Source organism: Apodemus sylvaticus, chromosome X, assembly GCF_947179515.1.
Source record: "Apodemus sylvaticus chromosome X, mApoSyl1.1, whole genome shotgun sequence".
Taxonomy (NCBI): domain Eukaryota; kingdom Metazoa; phylum Chordata; class Mammalia; order Rodentia; family Muridae; genus Apodemus; species Apodemus sylvaticus.
The window spans coordinates 122266225-122290564 of NC_067495.1; the positions used below are offsets into that span (position 1 = coordinate 122266225).

General features: G+C 34.4%; 1 protein-coding gene across 3 annotated transcripts in view; it reads right to left on the reverse strand.

Moving 5' to 3' along the window:
- The window catches only part of Tenm1 (teneurin transmembrane protein 1), a 576328-nt gene extending 559372 nt beyond the window's left edge, over window positions 1-16956 (reverse strand). For all 3 annotated transcript variants that reach the window (XM_052170726.1, XM_052170727.1, XM_052170725.1), the window contains exon 1: window positions 16740-16956. In XM_052170726.1, the coding sequence (XP_052026686.1) occupies window positions 16740-16956 (217 nt within the window). The remainder of the gene's footprint in view (window positions 1-16739) is intronic.
- Between the last annotated feature and the right edge of the window lie 7384 nt (window positions 16957-24340).

Here is a 24340-nt window from a genome sequence, read left to right on the forward strand (position 1 = left end):
ACAGAAGTAAAGACTAGAACATTTGTCCATAGAAATTTAGTCTGAAATTAATTTCACGTCCAGATACATCTTCATATGCTAAAGGCATGAGAAAAATAGAAGACATAGAATGGCTTTGTCAGTGAGTTTTAAACTAAATCTTATTGTGAACTTATGAATATACATTTCAGTTATACAATTACTACATTTAAATTGACTTTGTTATATGAGAACTGATCATGTAATAAGATGATTAAATATTCTTCTTATGTTAGGCCCTGTAGAGAAAATACTCAATGTGCTGCAATACTTTTATGAAGAGTGAAAGCAAAAGTATATAGTGATGATACTTGGGCCTTTTCTTTTGAAATTCTGTAAATAGTGTTAAAATTTAATAAATCTGTTTTTCCAATATATATTGAATGTGTATTATGTGTCAAATATTTTCTCCATTCCCTAATATAAGTTGTAAAAGCGTGATAGGAGGAATGTAGCACCACCTGTGTGCTAGTATTTTTTAAAGAAAATTGATCAAATATGTGCTACCATACATTGGAGTCATGTACTGGCTCTGCCAGTCACACGTGTGGCTTGGAAAGAATACACAGACTGGGTATCTTGGCTGTCTGTTCCAGTTACAGTGCTCCAGGAAACAGATTTATTGCCTTCTTTCCAAAAGGTGGTGTGAAGGAAACCATAGAGAAGCAGACTTTGCCAGCCACTAGTCTTTGGCAAGCAGAGAACTTTAGATGGAAATCTACAACACTAATAGGAGGCGTTAGTATTCCTGTCTGAAGTTCACATGCTGTTCTATAAAGGTTCTGTTTTGTTTTGTCTTTCTTTATGATATACAAGTATGTCTTGCTTAAGAAAACACAATCAATAGAATAAATTAGAGTGTAATTGTATTATGAATTGATTACCCTTGTTGTTCATATATCCATACACAATTAGTGAATATTTGATAGGAATACATGTATCCATATGTATAAAACGTACAACACAGTTATGAACTTCTTGTGACCATTCTCTTTATCAAAGTCACAGATTGCATTTTTTCAATTAGTGAAGGTGATTTTAGACCATATTTATTGAATAATCTGAAACACCATTAGCATTTAGCTTGTTTAGATATCAATGTGATTTTTTTTAAGTATTCATGAGACATTAAACTCGAAGCATTCATGAGAAGATATAATTGGACTCTAGTAGTGAATCTTTGTAAATGTCTCAGCTGCAGCTTAGAAAACGAGTCTTAAGGCTTGAGTGTATCCTTCTTAATTTTTTTGTCTTTGAGCTCATTTCTAACTGCCTTTTATTCCATTACATAAAAGACACAAAGAATCATCTGCTCAAACAGACTCAAGAGTAATAAAATTAAATATTTCATGTGGTACAGGAAGGAGTGGTGCCAAAATAGCACTGCATATGCTTGAGTTTATACTGACGGGACAGCAGAAGCCTCAGATTTTGTTATAAAAGCTTCAAATGAGAATATTTCCAACATTTCAGGGGACTCAAGACTTATCTTCTGTCACCTCTCACCCATTCAGAATTATAATGAGAATGAAAAGTGCTAAAAATAAATAGAAATTATTTGTATTGGTGCCAGTTCTGCCTCACAGATGACCAAAAAAGATGAATAACAGTTTTCTGTCAGGGTGATTTCCTGACAGGACATGTTAGAATACTTCATACTTATGCTACCACAGATATCTAAAAAGCTTTTTTGACTGTTTGAATGAATATCAGGCTAGATTTCAAAATGCCAACTCTGAAGCTTCCTCAAACCTTTATAATAAAAGAGAAGCAGTATGAAATAAGGGTGTAATTTCAGTGCACATCATGAACTAAAACCCATGGTGCCATGGAGGTCCCTGTCATCTACAGAACTAAATCCTTGCCTTTTACCTTGCTGTTTTAGGTTTAGTAATGGCCTCCATCAATAGCCCACTTTTACTTTTTATCTTCTGCAGCGTCTCTGCTTCAACCACACTACCTATTCTGTTTTTCATTCAAATTTTCATCTTATTCTGGTCTCTGGGTCTTTGTCCAAAATACATAATGAATGGGCCCCAAAGGGGGTGCCAGGGTGGGAACAAATATTTTCCCCTCAATCTTCACAGTCTGAGACAAACATCCATTTTGCTCCTTCCCTATAGCTAAAGCAATTCAGCAGAAACCAAATTACATGCCCCAAAAGAGAGTAGTTTTGCTGCCCAGGGGACAGCCATTTATGTGACACTTAGCCAGGGAACCAGTTTTTATCTTCTCAAATTATGTGTATCCTCAAAGGAAATACACAATTCTCCTGAACAAAATTATTTAAGAAACGAACACCAGCATTATCTCCCATATTGGTGTGTAAGTTTTCCTCTGGATTAAATAAGAAACATTAAAAGTTAGGACACAAAATTGAGCAAAGTTGACTGATGGCTAGAGAATGCAATATGAGTTATTTTTTTTTTTAGCTTGAGAGTAAACAGCAAGGCAGAATTAAGAAACTGATGGTTCTTTGCTTTGATATTCAAAGTTATAATTGAACTATATGTTTTTGTTGTTTTCTAAAGTTAATTAAATTCTTTTTTATTGAATATATTCTTCATTTACATTTCAAATCCTCTACATTTTCCCGGTTTTCCCCCTCCCAGAAAACCCCCAACTCATCCTCCCATCCCACCCCCTGCCTCCAAGAATATGCTCCTCCGCCCAACACACTCCCCCCTACTCTGCCTTGATTTTGCCACACTGGGGCATCTATTTAGCTTTCATAGGAACAAAGACATCCCCTCCCACTGATGCCCAACTAGTCATTCCTCTGCCACACTTTTGGCTAGAACCATGTGTACCCTTTGGTTGATTGCTTAGTCCCTGGGAGCCCCAGGGCATCTGGTTAGCCCAATCTGTTGGTTGCCGTTTTGTCCTATTGACAGTGTCCTTTTCCTTACAGAAGCTTCCTTTTGACAAGAATTTCAAGCCTCTGAAGAAAGAAATTGAAGAAGGTCTCAGAAGATGGAAAGATCTCCCATGCTCATGGATTGGCAGGATTAGTACAGTGAAAATTGCCATCTTGCCGAAAGCAATCTACAGATTCAATACAATCCCCATCAAAATTCCAAATCAATTCTTCATAGAGCTCTAAAGAGCAATGTGTCAATTCATTTGCAAAAACAAAAAAATCTAGGATACCAAAAACTATTCTCCACACACACAAAAAAAAGATCTCCTGTAGGAATCACCATCCTTCACCTTAAGCTCTACTACAGAGCAATAGTAATAGAACTGTTTGGTATTGGTACAGAAATAGGCAGGAAGATCAATGGAATAGAATTGAAGACCCAGAAATGAACCCATACACATATGGTCACTTGATATTTAACAAAGGAACTAAAAACATCCAGTGGAAAATAGACAACATTTTTAACAAATGGTGCTGGATCAACTGGAGATCAACATGTAGAAAAATACAAATTGACCCATTCTTGTCTCCTTGTACAAAGCTCAAGTCCAAGTAGATCAAGGACCTTCACATAAAACCAGATATACTGAAGCTTATAGAGGAGAAAGTAGGGGAAGAGCCTTGAACACATGGGCACAGGGGAAACATTTCCTGAATAGAACACTAATGGTTTATGCTATAAGAACAAGAATTGACAAATGGGGCCTCAAAAATTAAAATCTTTATATACAGAAGTACTTCAGTCAAACTTAGCCCAATTAAGTAATCTATGTCATTTGACTTCTATATGGTCCTGAGATGTATCCCTACGGAAAATGAGCATGTGAAATGCTGTCTGAAAGTGTAATAGCTAGGCTGTACCACTACAAACATACAGCATTCATTTTATACTTACAGGTTCTTTTTTGAAACTGCATTTCAAATCCACTTGTACAATATGTTAAATTCTATATCCATCAATATGAATATGTATAAATAGTTATGTAAGGAGATACTAGTTTGTTTTTTAAAACATTTTACTGACCATCTTTATTTTCAAGTTGGTACTTGTGGAAAACTTCCCAGGTGAGGATAACTGTAGAATATCAGGATGACATAATGTCAGGGGAAGGTGAGCTCCAGAGATAGAGTTGCTTGCTTGATAGCTTTGTAGCTCTGCAGACTTGTATCTTCTTCTATTATTAAAGTTTGGAGGACCATAGATATAGAAAGTCTCCAAGGGCTTCCTGAGTCCTATGGAATTTTAGGTAAATATTGTATCTGTATGTATGCTTTCCTTAATAGTGTAAGGGATTTAATGAGATTTTGAAGGCAGTTTTAACACCCCATTCCCCACCACACTGAAGAAATATGAATCTAGGCGTTGAGAAACAGTGAAGGGACATACAAAAATAATATCATTATCAAATCTGTATTCTCAAAAGACCATTGGTAACATTAAGGAAGAGAAGTTGGGTTCCCCAGTACTTAGAATAAAATTTAACATGCAAAATATGTAGCTTATAATCTCTTAAATCAGTTTCACAGATAGGCACTCCCAAAAAATAATAATGGGATTTCCAATCTTGTCTTGGCACTATTTTCTCTTTGGAAAACATCTTTTTAAAATGAAAAAGTCTGCTTAAGCCTTTTACCATAGTGTGGACATATTCTCCTATAGATGAATCTAGAAATATAAAAAAAATATATGTGATGGTCAGTGAGCCCTATTGTGTGCCTCAGCTCTGTTAGGTTCATAATCTGTGTGACTATAAAAATAGGTGCTATTAATAAAAATTGAATCTTAGATATTTGTAAAACTAACCCTCAATATTTGTAAAACTCAACCCTCTATTGATTTAAATAGAAATTCAAAATAAAAATAAATGTCACTATGGCTATTTCCATATATATATATATATATATATACATATATATATATATCCGTATATATATATATATATATATATATATATATATATATATACACATACAGATAGAGTATCCAACATCAATGATCATTATCATTTTCATATATTCATCTTTGATCAGATCTCATTTATGGTATATATATATATGTATATATATATGTGTGTGTGTGTGTGTGTGTGTAACATATATATAATGTATATGTATTATGTAAATGTAAATATACATATATATATTTACATTTACACATTCAGCAGATTACCTCGGCATTTTGTTATCCAATGAAATGGGAACAATAAAATCTGACCTTCTTTAATGTTTGCCATTCTAGTTTGGAATTTACTTTTTTAAAAAAATATTTTTATTTTCTATATTCTTTGTTTACATTCCAAATGATTTCCCCTTTCCCGGATCCCCCCTCCCCATATGTCCCATAAACCTTCTTCTCTCCATCCATTCTCCAATCACCTCCCTCCTTTTTCTCTGTCCTTATATTCCTCTCCAATGCTAGATCAATCCTTTCCAGGATCAGGACCCTCTCCATACTTCTTCATGGGAGTCATTTGTCATAATATTTGTGCCTTGGGTGTTCAGGGCTTCTGGGCTAATTAATATCCACTTATCAGAGATTGCATTCCATGTGTATTCTTTTGTGACTGGGTTACGTCACTTAGGATGATATTTTCCAGATCAAACCATTTGCCTAAAAATTTTGTGAATTCATTGTTTCTAATTGCTGAGTAGTATTCCATTGTGTATATATACCACATGTTCTGTATCCATTCCTCCTTTGAGGGGCATCTGTGTTCTTTCCAGCTTCTGGCTATTATAAATAAGGCTGCTATGAACATAATGGAGCATGTGTCTTTATTGCTTTTATTACATAAGATGCTTTTTATTGCATAAGATGCAAAGAATGTTCCCTTAAGAGACATTAATTCTCATTAAGGGTATGGTCCTTCAGAAGTTCCCCATACTCAAGAAGATGGCCCTATACACATACACATACTAACATTGCTGAGTAGATGCAGCAAGAACAAAACAAAGAAGTATTGTAATTGGGAGTCAAGAGTGGGAAGCAGGAAGGGGTAGAATTTGAACACAGGAAATGGAGGGTGAATTAAACCAAAACCCATTGTATAAATGTATAGGTTTTTAAAAGGAGAAAAGAATAAAATTCTTTCTAACAGCATTCCTGGCATATTTTCTTCCACGGTATTATTATAATAGACATTCAGTTTCATTTATTCTCTTACTCTTTCTTCTGACTTCTCTAAGATCATTGGATATGGTTGGCAGTGGATCTGAATCTCAAATGTTTATTGGGACTCCAAAACCACTGAGGACACTCTTTTCAAATACCTAGGTTTCTCCTGAGTGTTTTGTTTTTGTTTTTGTTTTGTTTTGTTGGGTTTTTTTTTTTTCAGTTTTTTGGATTTTGTTTTTCCAAGACAGGGTTTCTCTGTATAGCCCTGGCAGTCCTGGAGCTCACTCTATATACCAGGCTGGCCTCAAACTCAGAAATCCGCCTGCCTCTGCCTCCCAGAGTGCTGGGATCATAGGCGTGTGCCACCACCGCCCGGCCTGAGTGTTTTTAATATCAGTTCAAATCGGAAACTCTCTGATCTAAAGTTAGCATTAATATGCTCAATCACCCTTTGTCAATTTTTCATCCTACTTTGTAAATTCTGAAGTTTAAAAAAAATTACTTACCCCTTCTTATTGGGAAATCACATCAGTTCGTTTATGCAATATTTGGTATTTATATTCTTCTCTGACATCTCAGGATCACTATTTTTCTGCTCATTGTCTAAATATGAATTTATCATCAAGCTATCCTGTAGGCTCTCATTCTGGTTGTACATATTTTCCTGCATTACTACAACTTCAAGTCTTCAAGTGTGTGTGTGTGTGTGTGTGTGTGTGTGTGTGTGTGTGTGCATGTTTTGATAGAAATTGAATCCACAAGTCACGTTGGGTAACATGGATAGCTTGACAATATAAAATAGACACACATACACAAATACCTACAAACAAACACAACCATTGACTCTTTCTTAAACTTCATCTCTGAAACTTAAGAAATTTTTGTGTTTCTTCCATAATCACTGGCATAATTCGCCAAGTCTAATAAGTATACATTTCTAGTTTCTAAATCCCCCTATATTGTATAATTTACATGTCTACCTTTCCATGTGAACTCTGATTCTTTGTTTTGTTTAGTTTTTGGTTGATGGCAAGGACTATTGGTTGCTCATCAGTAAAATTTTAGAATTTCATAGAGGATTTGCCTCAGTCACATCACAGTCTAGAAATATGTTTCTTTGTTTATAATTCTAGTTGATTGGCATGTGATATATGGTAGACTATGTGATGTTACAGCTGCTCTCGATAGGCAAGGATGTAATGATTGATTATGATTCTATCCTGCCATGGAACAGGTAGAGGGAGCCATGGCACATATGTCAAGGACACTCTGTTCCAATTTCAGATGCTCCATTTGAAAAAAGTGAATATATTTTCACAAGCAATGTTACTACCCAAAAGACAAGAGCCAATTGGAAATGTTCTTAAATAATTGGACTAACTCTCTTTTAGATTCTAAGCTCTTTTACAGCAGCAGTCAATATAACTCTTTATGGTAGAAATTCAGGACAACTATAAGCATAACATGCTCATGGCAGGAAAATCATTATGTGTGATGAAATGCTGTTGAAAATCTCATTTTATAGGTTTTGTTACGATTAATTACTCCTGCCATCTGTGATCTCTTCCCCATAAATATGGATCCTGAGATTAAGAGTACTTTCAAAAATTTTGTAGGAACTGTAATCCATGTCATCTACATATACACAGACCATAGCTCAAACTATGGATAAGTACTTGAAATAAGAACAGAAAAAAGTATGCTTTGCAATTTTGGGATTCTATCTACCCTGTTGAACATAATATGTGGCAACATGGCTTGAACAGTTTCTGCAGTGGGATGAAGCAGCTCATTAACCTGGGTCAAGGAATGGGAAAATAACAGTCATGAAGGTATATTTATTCCAAGGAGAATGTCATCTACTTAGAACTATGGCCCTGGGACATGCTCAATCCTAAATTAGTATTCATATATAAGTAAATAAATTAAAGGCCAGCAGTAGATGATAGATGATTTGCTCTGTAATCACAATATATATAAGTCAGCAGTTTGAATGTTTCAACCAGATAAAATTGTAATCCACCAAACAACCAAGCAACCAAACATCCTATTAAGAGAACAACAAACCACAAAAGAACAGAATATAAAGAGTGAATGTCACCTTTACTGTTTTTAAGAGTGTTTAGTACTTCATGAGCTATAACTGATATTTGCCTCACCTCCTTTTTCCTTCAATGGTCATGTTACTTCATTATTATTTTGAGTAATAATAATATATAATCTTATCCATATTAAAGCCATAGAAAACTTAACACAAGTAAAATACTTTCTTGCATTTACTTTTCCATATTTTCATTCGTAGATTTCTTGGATACTCAAAGCTGCCTTTGGGTGTGGTCGTATTTGGGAGTAATTGCCAGCTATTCTACTTCCAGAAAAAGCTATGCCTTTTATTCAATCTGCCATCAATCATACACTAAGCTTCCTTATAGATATCATGTTAATAAAGAACTAATAAATTAGTATATTATTGTCTATCTTTTCATTCAAAACTTTTGAAAGATTTAAACATCCCAGCAACAACTAGAAACAAGGTTAGAATTCAGAAATCCACATGCACTTGGACAGAAGAGTTGCTGAGGTCACAAATAAAGCTGAAGTAAAGTTAGTTCTGAACTAGAAACACACTAACAACAACAACAACAACAACAACAACAACAACAACAACAAACCACTGATTTCTCTGACAGATTAAGAAAAAGAAACCATTCATGATAAATTATACAGCATAGCATTTATCTTTTACTAATGCTATTCAGAGTGAAAAGGCTTTTAAATACCTTGTCAGCCATTGGCCATTGGAACATAAAGGAGCTGCCAAAATTACAGACAGAAATGAATGGAATCTAAGTAGTTTTAGTTTGACAGTATTTTCACACTTGTCCTTATCATGGCCTCCTGGTGTAGGTGTGAATAGGTAGTGCAGTATAAAAAGAATCATGTTTGTTTTCTTCATTGCTGATCTAAAGCCAAATGACTTTCTGAAAATCTACAGTCCATGTGCTCTCTAAAACATATTACATATGATAAATATATACAATTTTATTTGTCACTCTAAAATATAAGTTGGGCTCAGCTTTACATAGATTAATACAAGTTAAAAATGCTGGCATGCAATTTTGACAGCTAATGATGTTTTCTCTGATTTACAGGTGGTGCTAAAAGAAAATAATAATAATGTAGTTTCTAGACTATACAGAAAAGAACTTTTTTGCTTAATATAGGATAATGCATTTCTCTTCAAAGGGGGCAGACATTTCCTTTCAGTGACTTTATAGGTCAGTAAGAAAGACAATAGCATATAAGATCCCAAGTTTTCAGGCTTTTGGCTTTCTAGACCTTTATATTTTAGCTTAGATAAATCAGTTCACTAAAGAATGGTGCTGGATGAAAATGTAAGCACATTTAAACTGTGTTTATGTCAGTTCACAGATGATAGATTCAGGTTTTTGTCATTTGACTTTCTAGTCCTACCCTATACACTTTCCTTGAATAATATCATCTATCCCTGGGCATAGTTTAGGAACTAATGTGATCTAGCCTGCTTTTATCCTTGGCCTCAATCTATCATGAACTCAAAAGATATATCTTCAACAACCTTTTAGATGATCCATCTGCTATCATGCCAGCATCTTAAACTTACCATCCATTTGTTAGCAAATTGACCAGCATCCTCACAATTTCCAAAACATGAAACTGTAGACTGATTTTGACTCTGCTTTGTTTTGTAAATTCAACCAGCAATCAGTTACCTGAGTCATCTCACTTATATTACAAAAATATTTCTTGAGTGTTTCTTTTCTCTTTTTTAGCTTTTCTTCATGCCATTCTTTGTTTTGTGGTATCTTTGTGACTTCATAGATTCCACACACTCCTATATTCTGTTATTTTCAATTACAGCTACTCTTCTCTTAAACCTTTACAATTCTCTTGTTAAATTTACATTACAAAACTTGAGATCTATGAGTCCATTGTCAAAAAACTATTATCCACAGTGATATCTTAAGACCACCAATGAATGCCTGGAACTTTCAATAATGCTACATCATATATAAACATATTACAAACACACATATAAATTTATATGCATATAGACTCTATTTAATAGAGTTTGATTCGTAAGTAATAAGAGATGGACAACAATAACTAACACTTAACCGAAACAATACTACAACAGATGTATCAGTGAGGTCTATTTGACTGAAAAATTTTCAGTGTGTTATATTCATCATTCTTGTGATGCTCTGAATGATAAAATGAAATGAAGTGAATGACATAGTGATAAATGCTAGACAAGTACTAGATGTGTGGTGTTACATCAGGAGGAGGCTCATCTTTGTGTGGTCTCAAGTAACTGAGGCATGATAGAGTCAATGGCTCGAGGGAAGGCAGTAGATTACATTCATGGTTTGGAATACTTGGTAGATGAAAGAGATTTTGTTTGAATTCCCCCATAGGACACCCTTAGAAGAGTAGTTTAATTATAAATTATCCTTTTGACTATTGTATTATTTCATTGATATTTTTGTCTTTCTGAAAGTCAGACTTTATTGAATAGCGATACATTTCAAAGGTTTAGCAGTTTAAACAATAGCAAACTGTCATTTTACCTTGCTTTCCTCTCTCTGAAGCCCTGCTGAGGTAAATGCAGGTTCTTGTACTACAATCTTCTTAAGTTTGATTTCAAATTTTACTTTTTATTCTTTGAAAAATTCATATATATGTACAATGCATTCTGATTATATTTACCCTCACTCTTTCCCTCCAACTCTGTCTCGGGTATTGTGTTTTTAATTTTTTGAATGGAGCTTAAGGAATGTTAGTGTGCCAGAAATAGTGAATAATTTTCAACATTTTGTTATGTCCAGATTATGCTTCCCATTATAAATGATCCAGGACTAGGAATAAAGCTCACTGATAGTGGACATGCCTACCACTGTTGAATTCTTTTCAAAAGGTGATCCAAGAAGACTAAGCACTATGTTAGTATATGTAGTCTTGATGAACTAAATAATGTTCTAGTCAAGAGACAAGGTAAAACTACAACCTTCAAATATTAATTTTTACAATGAACAGGTTTAAGAGGGAGAAGTTTCTGTTACATTGTTAATAGGGCTTTAACTTTCAACCTTTCATCTTCCAAATACTGTTTTCACTGTTTGATCAGAAGTTTGATCAAAGGTTTGACCATCAGAAACATGATGAATGTCACTCCCAATTTTTTGATTATGTTGCTACATCATTGGAAGATTAATTTGTTTATACTTTTAGAGAGAAAGAGAAAGTAAGAGTCCTTTGCTATGCATTCTACACCCGGCTTTACCATACCCTCTGTATTATAATGATACAGTACTTTGTTCATGTGTTCTACAGTCTTTATGGCTTAGTGCTTCACCAACTCTTTAGTGACAGTTTCCATTGAGCATCTTCTTAGAGACAGCTTAGTTTTCTTGCAAACAAAGCCTGCTGTGAGTGAGTCTGCTTTCATTAGGGTCCTCCCATCTGCTGTAAGTGTAGTGGCCATTCTTATCACCAGAAACAACATGCCCAGCATTTTTTACACTTTTCAGTTCAAAACTATTCCTGAATCTGAATCCCCACTCCTAACTTTTAGCAAATGACTTTGTGTTCCATTTTTGTTTGTTTTCTTATATTGGATATTTTCTTTATTTACATTTCAAATGTTATCCCCTTTCACAGTTTCCCAGCTGGAAACCTACAATCCCATCCACTGTCCCCTGCTTCTTTGAGGGTACTCCCCCACCCACCCACTTACTTCTGCCTCTCCGCCCCAGCATTCCCATACACTGAGGCATTGAGCCTTCACAGGACCAAAGGTCTCTCCTCCCTTTGATGCCTGACAATGCCATCCTCTGCTACATATGAAGCTAAAGCCATGGGTCCCTCCATGTGTACACTTTGCTTGGTGGTTTAGTCCCTGGCAGCTCTGGGTGGTCCAGTTAGTTGATACTGTTGGTCTTCCAGTGGGTTGTAAATGCCTTCAGCTCCTTTGGCCCTTTCTCTAACTCTTCCATTGCCATATATGGGATGGATCCCCAGGTGGGATAGTCTCTGAATGGTCTTTTCTCCAGTCTCTGCTCTATACCTTGTCTCCATATTTCCTCCAGTGAGTATTTTGTTCCCCCTTCTAAGCAGGACTGGAAAAGCATCTACACTTTGGTCTTCCTTCTTCTTGAGATTCATGTGGTCTATGAATTGTATCTTGGGTATTCCAGCTTCCGGGCTAATATCCACTTCTCAGTGAGTTCAGACTGTGTGTGTGTGTGTGTGTGTGTGTGTGTGTGTGTTTGTGATTGGGTTACCTCACTCATGATATTTTCTAGTTCCTTCCATTTGCCTAGGAATTTCCTTAAGTCATTGTTTTTAATAACTGAGTAGTTTTCCATTGTGTAAATGTACCACATTTTTTGCATCCATTCCTCTGTTGAAGGACATCTGGGTTCTTTCCAGGTTCTGGCTCTTATAAATCAGGCTGCTATGAACATAATGGAGCATGTTATCCAATATATACAAAGAACTTAAGAAATTAAGTGTGCTTGTTATATGTTGGAGCTTCTTCTGGGTATATGCCCAGGAGTGGTATAACTGGGTCTTCAGGTAGTACTATGTCCAATTTTCTGAGTAACCACCAGACTGATTTCCAGAGTGATTGTACCAGCTTGCAATTCCATCACTAGTCGAGGAATGTTCCTCTTTCTCCAATCCTTGCCAGCATCTGCTGTCCCCTAAGTTTTTGATCTTTACCATTCTGACTGGTGTGAGGTGAAATCTCAAGGTTGTTTTGATTTGCATTTCCCTGATGACTAAGGATGATGACCATTTCTGTAGGTGCTTCTCAGTTATTCCATATTCCTCACTTCTCGCATTGGAGGGGAATATAAGGACAGAGAAAAAAAGGAGGGAGGTGATTGGAGAATGGATAGAGAGAAGAAGGTTTATGGGACATATGGAGAGGGGGGGATCCAGGAAAGGGGAAATCATTTGGAATAAAAATATTAAAAAAAGAATTCTTTTTTTAGCTCTGGACCCCATTTTTAATAGGGTTATTTTCTTCTCTGGAGTCTAATTTCTTATGTTTTTTTTTTATATATTAGATATTAGCTCTCTATGGGATTTAGGTTTGATAAAGTTATTTTCCCAATTTGTTGGCTGTCAGTTTGTCCTGTTGACAAACTGTCCTTTGTCTTTGTAATTTTATGAAGTCCCATTTTTCAATTCCTTATCTCAGAGCATAAGCTATTGGTGTTCTGTTCAGGAAGTTTTACCCTGTGCCCATGCGTTTGAGGCTCTTCCCCAGTTTGTCTTCTATTAGATTCAGTGTATCCGGTTTTTATGGAGGCCCTTGATGCACTTGGACTTGAGCTTTGTACAGGGAGATAAGAATGGATCGATATGCATTCTTTTACATTCTGACTGCCAGTTGAACCAGCACCATTTGATAATATAAGTCTTCATGTATGTTCAATCCTTTCCGACACAACATGCTCCAAGAGTCAGAACAGATTTTTCTGTTCATATCTTTTACTCACAAAGTTGATATATTTTCTCTCTTTACTAAGCACATACCATGCATCTTGACTGTAACTTATAGAATTTTATGTGTGACTTCAAAATTGAAGTGAATTTATTTTCCTTTATCCACACTTTCATAGATTGGTTTGTACTGTGGTTCTAGCAACCTCAGCATATAATTGTTTCTTTCCTTTTATATCAAGTCCTCTCCCTTCTTCATTTAAAGGATGGTTTTCATTAATTCTTTAATGTGGCATTTGTATTTGACAGCATTCTACTTTTATGCTTTGGAATATTTATTAAGTAGATTACTTGAATACAAGCCCTGTAATACCAAGTACTTTATCTCTTAACTAGAGTTCTATAATAAGTAAAGGGAAGATATCATATATAATACAAATGTACTGAACAAAGCGATGATTCTAACCTTGGGTGGGACACAGATGCTAGTTGGAAAACATAATTAGGCTAGTCAGCATGATTTCTAATTTAAAACGTAAAAATGGTTTATTTCTAAAATTTTCACTTTTATTATTATTTTGTGTACCTTGATTATATAACTGAAAGCCATTGGAAAGTCACGCCATGTGTGCGGAGGCTATTTCCAAAGCACTTATCACAAAATTGCACTGATTAGCTTGTATAGCAATTTTATCCACCACCTATGAGTTTCCAAGAAGCATTAAATTTTCACCTCCAACATAGGACTCAAGGTATGGTTAACATCAAATGCTAAACAAAAGCTGGTTGCTTAAAATACTCTATTGAAAAGAAGTTAGCATGACATTAGCAAAGGAAAAACTGCACTCATCATACATTTCTTTTGATCACCCTGCACAGAAGCAAAATGTGAGGCTGACTTTCTCAATTCAGACTTAGTGTAACATTATTCACACTTTTAAAGTCATAACCATTCTATGAGCCTTTTCCACCACCCACAACTTATAATTATGAATTTGTCTTCTGTAAAGGCAAATTTACTGAGAAAATATTTTAATGGCTCTATGCAGTTTTTAAAGAGAAATAGAGTCTCCAAATATTGTCAAAAATGAAATGTTGCCAAGAGGGAGGTGGTTTCAGCTTGCATAAATGTAAGATATCTTTAGTTGAAGACATGAGAGATTAAAGTGAATCCTTTGAAAAGATGGGTAAAAAAATCTTTCCAGTTATATTGAAATTTAAGTGCATAATACAGTTGATATTACAAGTGTGAATGTGTATTTACATGTCACTATATTTTGTACTATTGACTAAATTTTGAGTTTTTGGAAATGTAAGACTGTAATAATAATTTAGAATGTAGCAAGTTCAATTTGTAATAATGCATTTGACATAGTAATATTTAATAAGCAACTTCTCATACAGAATGTCACATATATTATCAAATAGGAAAGTTGTAGGACACACACACACACACACACACATATATATATAAATTTTTCAGAAAAACAGAGATCAGCAAAGAAACCATGATCCTCATCCTCATTAGGCATACAATATGGAAAGAAAATCTATAGCGAGAATGAGTCATATCACGAAAATATGCCTATACACCATGGAAGAAGAGATCAATCATCTACACAAAGCAAAAGTTTGGTGATAGAGTGACAGCAAGAGTTGAGAGTAAAGGATACTTTTAAGTCATGATATGAATGGTAGTTGAAAAGAGATAAAGGGAGACAGTGAGGATGGGCATTCCCAGAGTCCAAGAGTTTGTATCTGGAGAGATAGCTGGGTGGTAGAGTGTTTATTCCATATGCATAAGACATCCAGCTCTACTTATTACATCTTTTTTTATTTAAATAAAAATATTTATTTTGCTTCCAGGAAATAGGTGACAGCACAGTAAAAGGGTAAAGGGGGATGAAATGAAATACAAGCAGATTAGTTAGATTTATTCTTTTAAATCTCAGGGAGATACACTAAGAATACATTTCAGATATTGAGATCAATTTTGCTGGATGAAGCAATGTGTTACACAGAGAAATTTTGGTGTCTCACTGGAAGAGGGCAAGCATGAACTAGCCAGTGTCTATCAATGTAAATAGGTTTGGAATTGAGGGTGTTAGAATGATTCCCTTTCTTTTTGTTATACAGAATTATGAGTAACTGATATAGTATCAATTTGGAAATGTCCATCAGGCAATTGCATGTTTCAAACTATAATTTATGAATGAGGCTAATGCTGAATGAAAACGTAAATTTGGAAATTTTCCAAAACAAGTGTGATCATTGAATTCATTTGAACAAAAGATTTTGGAGAAATCATACAGGCATCTGAAATCTCCAGTGAGCCTTTTAAAACTGTAAATTGTTAGACAGGTTCTAAACCCAGGTTTTCTAAGATTGGTTGTGAGCATTTGAATTTTTAGTAAATTCTCAGTGATGCTAATACTGAGTCAGGGGTATACAACATGAGGATCACTGTTTCAGATGAATAAAATTGTTTAAAAATAATGTCAGTATGACTTACCCCTAACAAATAATTTGTGCTAATGTCAATACATTTTTCTATATTGTTACTTGAAAAAAATTGAAATCGTATTTCTATCTCCCTAATTTTGTTAGAAACCATTATGCCGTTCATAAATGCGAGACTTCAGAACCCAAAAGCAGATTACAAAATACATCAGTGTTTTCTTTTTCTTTTTTTTTTTTTAAGAAACTCAATGTTCTTCATTACCTTGTAACCTATGCTGCAAAGCCTTTCCACATTCTTTCCACAGACTTCCTAGCCCCTCTGTTGGGTGGTCTCTACTAACCTGTGTCACCTTTTCAGCAGCTGAATATTTCTTGAGACTTCTGTCCCATATGGGCAATGGCTTGAAAAGCACTTAGCTGTTTACTTTACGTCTTACTATAAATTATTTAATCCTTTAGTCTGTAAATGGCTATTTGTAGGATTAGACAAATTCTGAAAGCTCCGATAAGAGGATTGTTGCATCCAAATTCATGCATAATCCGTAAAAAGCACATGGAACCTACAACCTCAGCTGGGTGCGCATGTGGAACAGATTAACTGAGCATATGTAAGCAGTAAGAATTACTAACCAGTTAGCACTGGAAAATTTGTTTTTGATTCATAAGTTTATGTATATAAATATTCACTAATGAAAAGTAACATTAGTTATAAAAATCGAATAAAAATCCTACCTTGAGTAGATTTCTCCACATCTTTCCTCTTTCTACTCTGGCTGTTGTAATTCCTCCTCAGCTCTTGGTTATACTCATGCAGAGTTTCCCTGGAGTTGAATGACTGTCTCGGTTTTCTCCCATCTTCACTCTCATCAGAAGAACTGGTATAAGCTAGATCCATTTCATGCTTGACTTTGGACAGAGGCTGATAAGGTTTGCAGTCTGTTTGCTCCATCTCTGATTAAGCAAGCTGAGTTTCATGAAAAAAGGATAAGGAAGTTCTTTAATGAAAACAGTCCTGGAAGAGAGTGAAAAACATGAGCCTTTTTAGATTTGTCCTTTTGCAAGGAAACACATCTGGCAGATTCACAATTGGCCTGCTAATACTATCAAAGGAATGAAGCAAAAGACAAAGTGGATGACATGAAGCTAGCCAGAGGCAATAATAACACTGTGCTCTACATGCATATATTCTCAAGCATTTAGGACGAAGCTAGAGGTTGTAGCATCAGAAAAAGCTCAAATTAAAAGGATAGCTTACAAAAATAATTGCATTGGAATGCAAACAAAGGGCAATATTTCTTTGGTATGAGAGTGTGCTTTTAATGTTAAAGACTGTGGTTAGATTAGAAAACATTATGGGATTTGGAAGTGACCAGGATTATAAATATTAACCTAAAATAGCTAGCTTACATTTGAAATAAATCTAGTGAGAAAAATATATTCACAACGAATCGTTCTTTGCCTCTGGTTTAATATTACATTTAAGACAAGGACTCTGAAGATGCAAAGGGCTTTGAATGTGGAAAGACAGCTACCAAAGTTCATGAAATAAAGTGTACTTGAGGGGACTGGACTTCTGGTATTTATATTGTGGCTTTTGAGTCTCAGGCCTGCAGAGCATTTTTAATGTCTTAGGTGGTGGTAAATTTTTGTTTGTCATAGGAGTGAGAGGATGTAAACAACATTTTTAGTGACTATACTGGTACAAGAACAGCAGGATCTAAACTGGGTTTGTAAGCAGCAATATAGAGCTTCATGCTAAATCATTAAAACTCCTGTCTTCCTCCCAATGCTGAGCTAGGAACTGCTGAAGCTCTTACGGCTAGTAAAAACATTACCTGCCCTACTTATCGCAGACATTTTGAGATCAAGTGCCATTTAAGATGTCAAAGTCCTCGGGGACATTAAAAGTCCTGCTTTTTTTTTTTTAAGCTTATTTCCTTACATTTATTTTTTTCATCATTTTTGTCCTACCATAAGTCTGCAACTTGTTTCTTTCTTATAATGCTTAAATATGTAGTTTGAAATCAAGTGTTGATTCCTTTGTTTTCTTCATCACTTCACCCAGTTTGTTTATTTGTAGTTTCAGACAGGGTTTCACTTTGTATTGCAATATGGCCTGCAACTCCCTATATATTCCAGGTTGGCTTCAATCATACTGACTCTGTGTCCTGGACTCTCAAGTACTAAGATTTCTGGTGTGAGCTGCCATGCTTGGCCTCCATAGGCATTTTTGAGGAAAAGCCTTAGTGTGTATCCCAAACTCATTTCAAATTTATTATCCTCCAGCCTTAGCACCACAAGGAAAAATATTATGTCTCCTGAATCCCAGGAATCTACCATATCTATTTTCAATGAAGTCTTCTGATATATAAACTGTAGATCTTATACCCTATGTAGTACTGCAGAACTTGGAAACCCTATTGCATTTATGGTAAGCATATAGAAACCAGAAATCCTTCAGTAATGTTCATGGGCAGCTGATGCCAAATTGTTTGTTCTACTTTATAGTATGAACAAAGCATTATATGTTGAAGACTGATTAAACCTAATGTTAAGATACAGGGAGGTAAAACTTGAACCTTCAATCTTCATAGTTACAGCACTTTTTAGTACTAATATAGTCAAATGCCCATTAGAAACTATTAGCCAAATACATAAATACTACAAACATTCTAGGAATATTTCAAGTTTATTTGGGTTACTATCAGAATTGAGCATCATGAGAGAAAAGACAGATACAGTGATTTATTACTTCTTTTATTCTTTGAGATGAATATAGTTATATCATTTCTTCTTTTCCTTTCCTCCTTTCACGTCTTCCCTTTGAAGCCTTATTCCCTTTTGAATTCATGGTCTCTTTACTTCATTAATTGTTGCTGCATGCATATATATGCTTTTCATTCAGCAGCACTTGATTATAGGGTCATTTCATGAATCCATTCTCTCTATAATTTTCTAAGGCATTGTCTAATCAGTTGTATTTTTTCACTATTAGTGCCAGCATAGATCTCTCTGCTGCACTGCAGGTTTGAGTTTCTAACTGGCTGTTGAGGATTTCCATGTAATTATCTATGAAGTCCTCTGAAATTTGGTATGTTTGAAATTAGACATTGTCATTTCTCCAGCGGTAACCAAAGTTAAATCCATCCTTGCTTCCTATCATCCTTTACATCTTACATGCATTCCATTGGTTAGTACATTTATGGCTTCTTTGAAAAAAATACAGAATCTAAACATATTTATTCACTTCCTCAGAAATGCTTTGGATCAAAGGATTTCTAATTAGAGTACTGTGACTTTTCTCCTAATGGGTGTTCTGTTTATACCATTGCAAATGGACAGCAATTTATCATCACTGTAGTCAGAACGTAAGTTTTAATATATATGTATGATGGTTTGAAGAAAAATGGCCACCTATAATATAGATTTGAATGTTTGGTCACCAGTTTATGGTACTATTAGGAAGTATGGCCTTGCTGGAGTAGATGTGGCCTTGTTAGAGGAACTGTGTCCCTGTGGATCTGGATGTAGATCTCTCAGGTCCCACTGTTTCTGCCTGCACACTGCCACATTCCCACCATGACAATAATGACTAAACCTCTGAAAGTATAAGCCAGTCCCAATTAAATGTTTTCCTTTATAAAAGTTGCTATGGTCACAGTATCTCTTCATAGCAATAGAAAATTTACTAAGATGATTTTTCATTTCTCCTATTTTCTGAAGCAGTAATGGTGTGCCATACTCTAAAACAAAGACAAAAGGCTACAGTAGCCTACAAGGGCCTTCGCTTAAAATTTTCAAACTCATTTAGTCTTGTTTTCCTTCTGTTCATGTACTGTAGTTATACTAACGTTCCGTTTCTGAAAACACTAAGCCTTTACCCTGGGGTAACCTGCTTTGAAAAAACTACTTCAGATGAGACTACTAATTTTCCTCTTCTGTCTTTTCAAAAAAAATTATCAATAGATGGAATGATAAATGTTTATTTTTTTCATCGTCTGCCCTACATCAATTGGCATTATCTGTTGTATTTTTTGCTCTATACCTTTGACTAATGGTACATAGCAAACCATTAATCAATACATTTCTAAATCAGTGAATAAATGATTGTTGAACATACTCAAGAGATATTGGAAAGAACGTAGGATTGAATAAAGCATAGACTCCGTTCTTATAGAACTTATAACCCAAGTTAATTAAATGAAGAACTCCAGTATAAAATTAGAATGAAATGACACTATGTCAAATAATATAATTATTGTGCAAAAAGATGAAGATAAAGTGGAAAGATCATAATTGTTTTATATTATATGTTCACCAGCAATTGTGTTACCACCTACCCCTAAAGGTCTGTTGAAACCTATGCTATCAAGCCTATTTTAATTTGTATGTTCTTATGGCATATCCTTTAGCAGTTATACATTTGACTAAATTTTAGGCCTTGAATTTGCTATGAACATTGCAAAATGAGAGCTGTACCAGAAGCAGAATTTCAGAATGTGTTGGCTGATTCTATATCAACTTGACACAATGTAAAGTCATCTGAGAGGAGGGAACCACAATTAACAAAATGCCTCTATAGGATCAGGCTGTAGGCAAGCAAGGTAGTAGGACATTTTCTTAATCAGTGATTGTTTGAGGAGGTCCCAGACCACTGTGGGAGGGAATACCCCTTAGTTGTTGATCCTGTGTTTGATAAGAATGAAAATTGTTACAGCCAAATGAAGCAATCAGAAAGCCATTCCTGTCCTTGGTTTCTTCATCATCTCCTGCATTCAGGTTGTTGCTCTGTTTGCATTCCTGCCTTAAATACCTTTGATGATAAGCTATAATACTCATGTGATATATACGTATAGGGGAAATAAAGAGATATATATCATAATAGTCATAATGTTTCTTATGTGTTTTGGTCATGATGATCCACAGAAATTCTAGTACACAAAGACATTTTCTTTAAAGGTAGAGAGATTTTTTGCACACACCCTGCAAAAACTCCATATCAATAACTTCATTTAATTTTATGCCTACAAACATAAACTCTCACATACATTTTTTTTGCTGCTGTTCACTATGGAATGGGACTACAACAATTTGTATGTGGACCACAATTTTCCACATAAGACCCCCCGATTGCAGAAAACTATCAAGGACTTTATAGACAAAAGAACTTAGTCAGAGAATGTTTTCTATCAATCATCAATTGACTAGGAATCTACACTTATTATAATGACATTCAAATAAAATGCATGAAATTAAAAACTAAAAATATCTCATTTCTAATGTCTAATGTTATATTATGTCAACTATGATTTATCAAGCTATAATCTTATTTAACTTTAAGTACATATATCTTGACATTCGCTTTATTTCAGTGTGTCTATTTGAAACACACAATGAGAGAGTACATATATGAAATGAGAAAGAGACAGAAAGCAACACAGAAAGACATATTTTATATACTGTTATGAGCCACTTTTAAAGTTCAAATCACAGCAATTCCCACCTACAAATCAGGTTGGAATAAGGAATGTCACACCTATTCAATGCTTTTTTGATGATCCTTGAAACCAATCATCCTTTAAAGCAGAATACCAGTAAAAGCTCTTTGACCCATCTGTCATAACATTTTTGTCCTAAAATTTGTCAGTTAATCTAAGAGATATAAGAGAAAAAGTCTAGTCTTTTTCTGTTTGGTTTGTTTCATTTCCTTTGTTTTTTGAAAATAAGATTGATTTCCACAATTGTGTGGGCCGGTGCTTTGAAAATATGTAATTGTGATACTTATCAGAGCTCAAAAATAAGATCTCAAATATGATTAGCAAATAATGTCTTTATGAAAAATTCACAAGTTTCAAATTTAACATTTGAAAAAAGACTGACATTTGAAGTGCAACCAAGTTTTAAAGCAGAGTAATTTCAAAAAGACATTGTTGCAAACCCGGCATGGACAAATGATACTAATTAGGCCATCACTTTTTTTATTTTCATTAAGTCCAATGCTAGGTCAGTCTTATTTAGACATGATGAAGAAATGTTAAACTCTAATCACCAGTCTGTATTTGCTTTCAATGGAACAACTGTCTGGGATGCTCAGTAAACAGCATACTTTCTTGAAAAGGCTAGTTTCTCTAAATATAAAGTGAAGAGACTGAGTTACCTCAGAAATCTCTTCTAGTTCTAAAATTCCCTATTGTCTTTGAAATGAAAGAAAAGCTGAGCTTGATTTGGCACAAAAGAGGAAGTATATTCAATTATTTGTTTGCCTTGTAATCATGCTCTCTCTTTTCTGTCCCCTTCCTCTTATAAAACTGCTTACACACTCCAATATGCTATAGAATATTGGAATATGCTATAGAATATAGAATATTGGAATAAAAGTACCACTTTAAATCCATGCATCCTCGTGCATATGCATAAATTAGTAATCACTTTACTTCCTCTCTATTTTATTATGTTTCTAAATCTCATTTATTTTAAATTATTTGCTTTATTTTTGATATTATATCATTACATCATTTCCCCCTTCTTGTTTCTTCCTCCCAGTAAACACTTCCATAAACTCTCCTAGCTCTTTTTGAAATGGATGGCCTCTTTTAACAGTGTTTACATGCATATATATGTATATACATGTATACATATATGTTAACACATACATAAATGTAGTCTGCTCAGTCTGTTTAATGTTAATTGTATATATACTTTTGCATACATTGGCCTCTCAAGATGAACACTTGTTCCTGGTTTATTTACAGTGTATATTATCTGATTGTACTTGTAGTACCTGTTTATGAGTTGAAGCCTTAAGAAGTCACACTCTAATTGAGAAAACAAGTAAAAGATACATAGAATGCAGCTTAAGGTTAGCAAGCTTTTCATAGCAAAGCACTTACAAGGAAAGTGACCACAAAATACTGAGGGAAGATTCTAGCAAGGGCCATTGAACTCTTTGTGAATATAGCAATACTTTTTCCTCAATAAAATCCTCCTAGATTAATTTAGCTTCACAAATTTAGATTGTGAAATTCTGACTGATTTTTCTCTATCTTTCTTTTTCTTAAAAAGTATCATTAAAATGGGAAAGAGTTGTCGAAGCTGTCTATGACAGTAACATAGTCACCCAGTCTTTAAAGAACTGGAGGAGAAATCTTCATCATTTTACTATATAGAAAGATGACTATAGTCTTTCTGATTTATTTTCTTGACTTTCATGTTTCTCCCCTCCCTTGTGACGTGTTTTTTATACAATTTATATGATAATAACTTTAAATATCACTTCAAAGTGGATGATTCACAATTTGCTTGAGCATTCCCCTGTTGTTGAATATTTACATTTATCCTTCCCAATTTATGAATATTATATCTGGAGCATTATGGAGACACCACAAAAATCTTTTATTATCTTTATTGTTTTGCTAGGTTAGATTCCAGGACTACGAATTGATGAGGTCAAAGTCTTGAATATATTGTTGCTTGGAAAATTATATTGTACACTGCCATTAGCAATGTGTGAGACATTCCTTTTCTTGCACCCTGGCCAATTTTGCATATTGTTTAAATGTGTGTTAAATGAGTAAATTAAAAGTGCCACCTTTTAGTTTGTATTTGCTCATTAATAATACTTTATTTTCTGCACAATTTCTAATTCCATTTCCTCTTCTGTGAGCTCTTTATAGCTTTTGTACTTTTAGTTACTGGGAACTTTTCTTACACTATAAAAGACATTAACCTTTACTCATGCTATGCAACAAATAGCATGACCTTCCGTACTGGATATTTGCTGCAGCTAACTTTCACAGCGAATTCTTTGCCATTTTAACTTTATGGGTTTTTTTTTTTTTTGTAAGCATGAAAGGAGGAAAATATAAGCAATGAGTAGACATAGTTACTTTTGAAAAATATGTCAAACTTGATAAAAGCAAGAACATTTGCAAAAGTAATTTGTTAATATATGATTGCTAAGTGGCTGCTTAATTGACTATATTCAGTTATTCACAAAATGAACTGCATTTTGGCTGAACTCTATATAATAAAAATGACCATTTTCTGTATGGTGATGGCCAAAAGTCATACAGAAAGCCAACAAATTAATTTGATTTTGTCATAGCAATTGCCAGCTTTTTCTCATCTAATAAACACACGAAATTATTTTAGCAAATAAAAAAGAAATAACTATCCAGGTTCTATGATATAGCATGATCATTTTATTTAGAAAATGAAGGATTCTGAAGGCACCTGGTTTTGGGGTAGGAAATCAGCATTTTATATCAAGGAGTGAAATTTCAACTTTGATACGAATTTTATTTACTATATTAGATCATATAGATTCAGTTAAT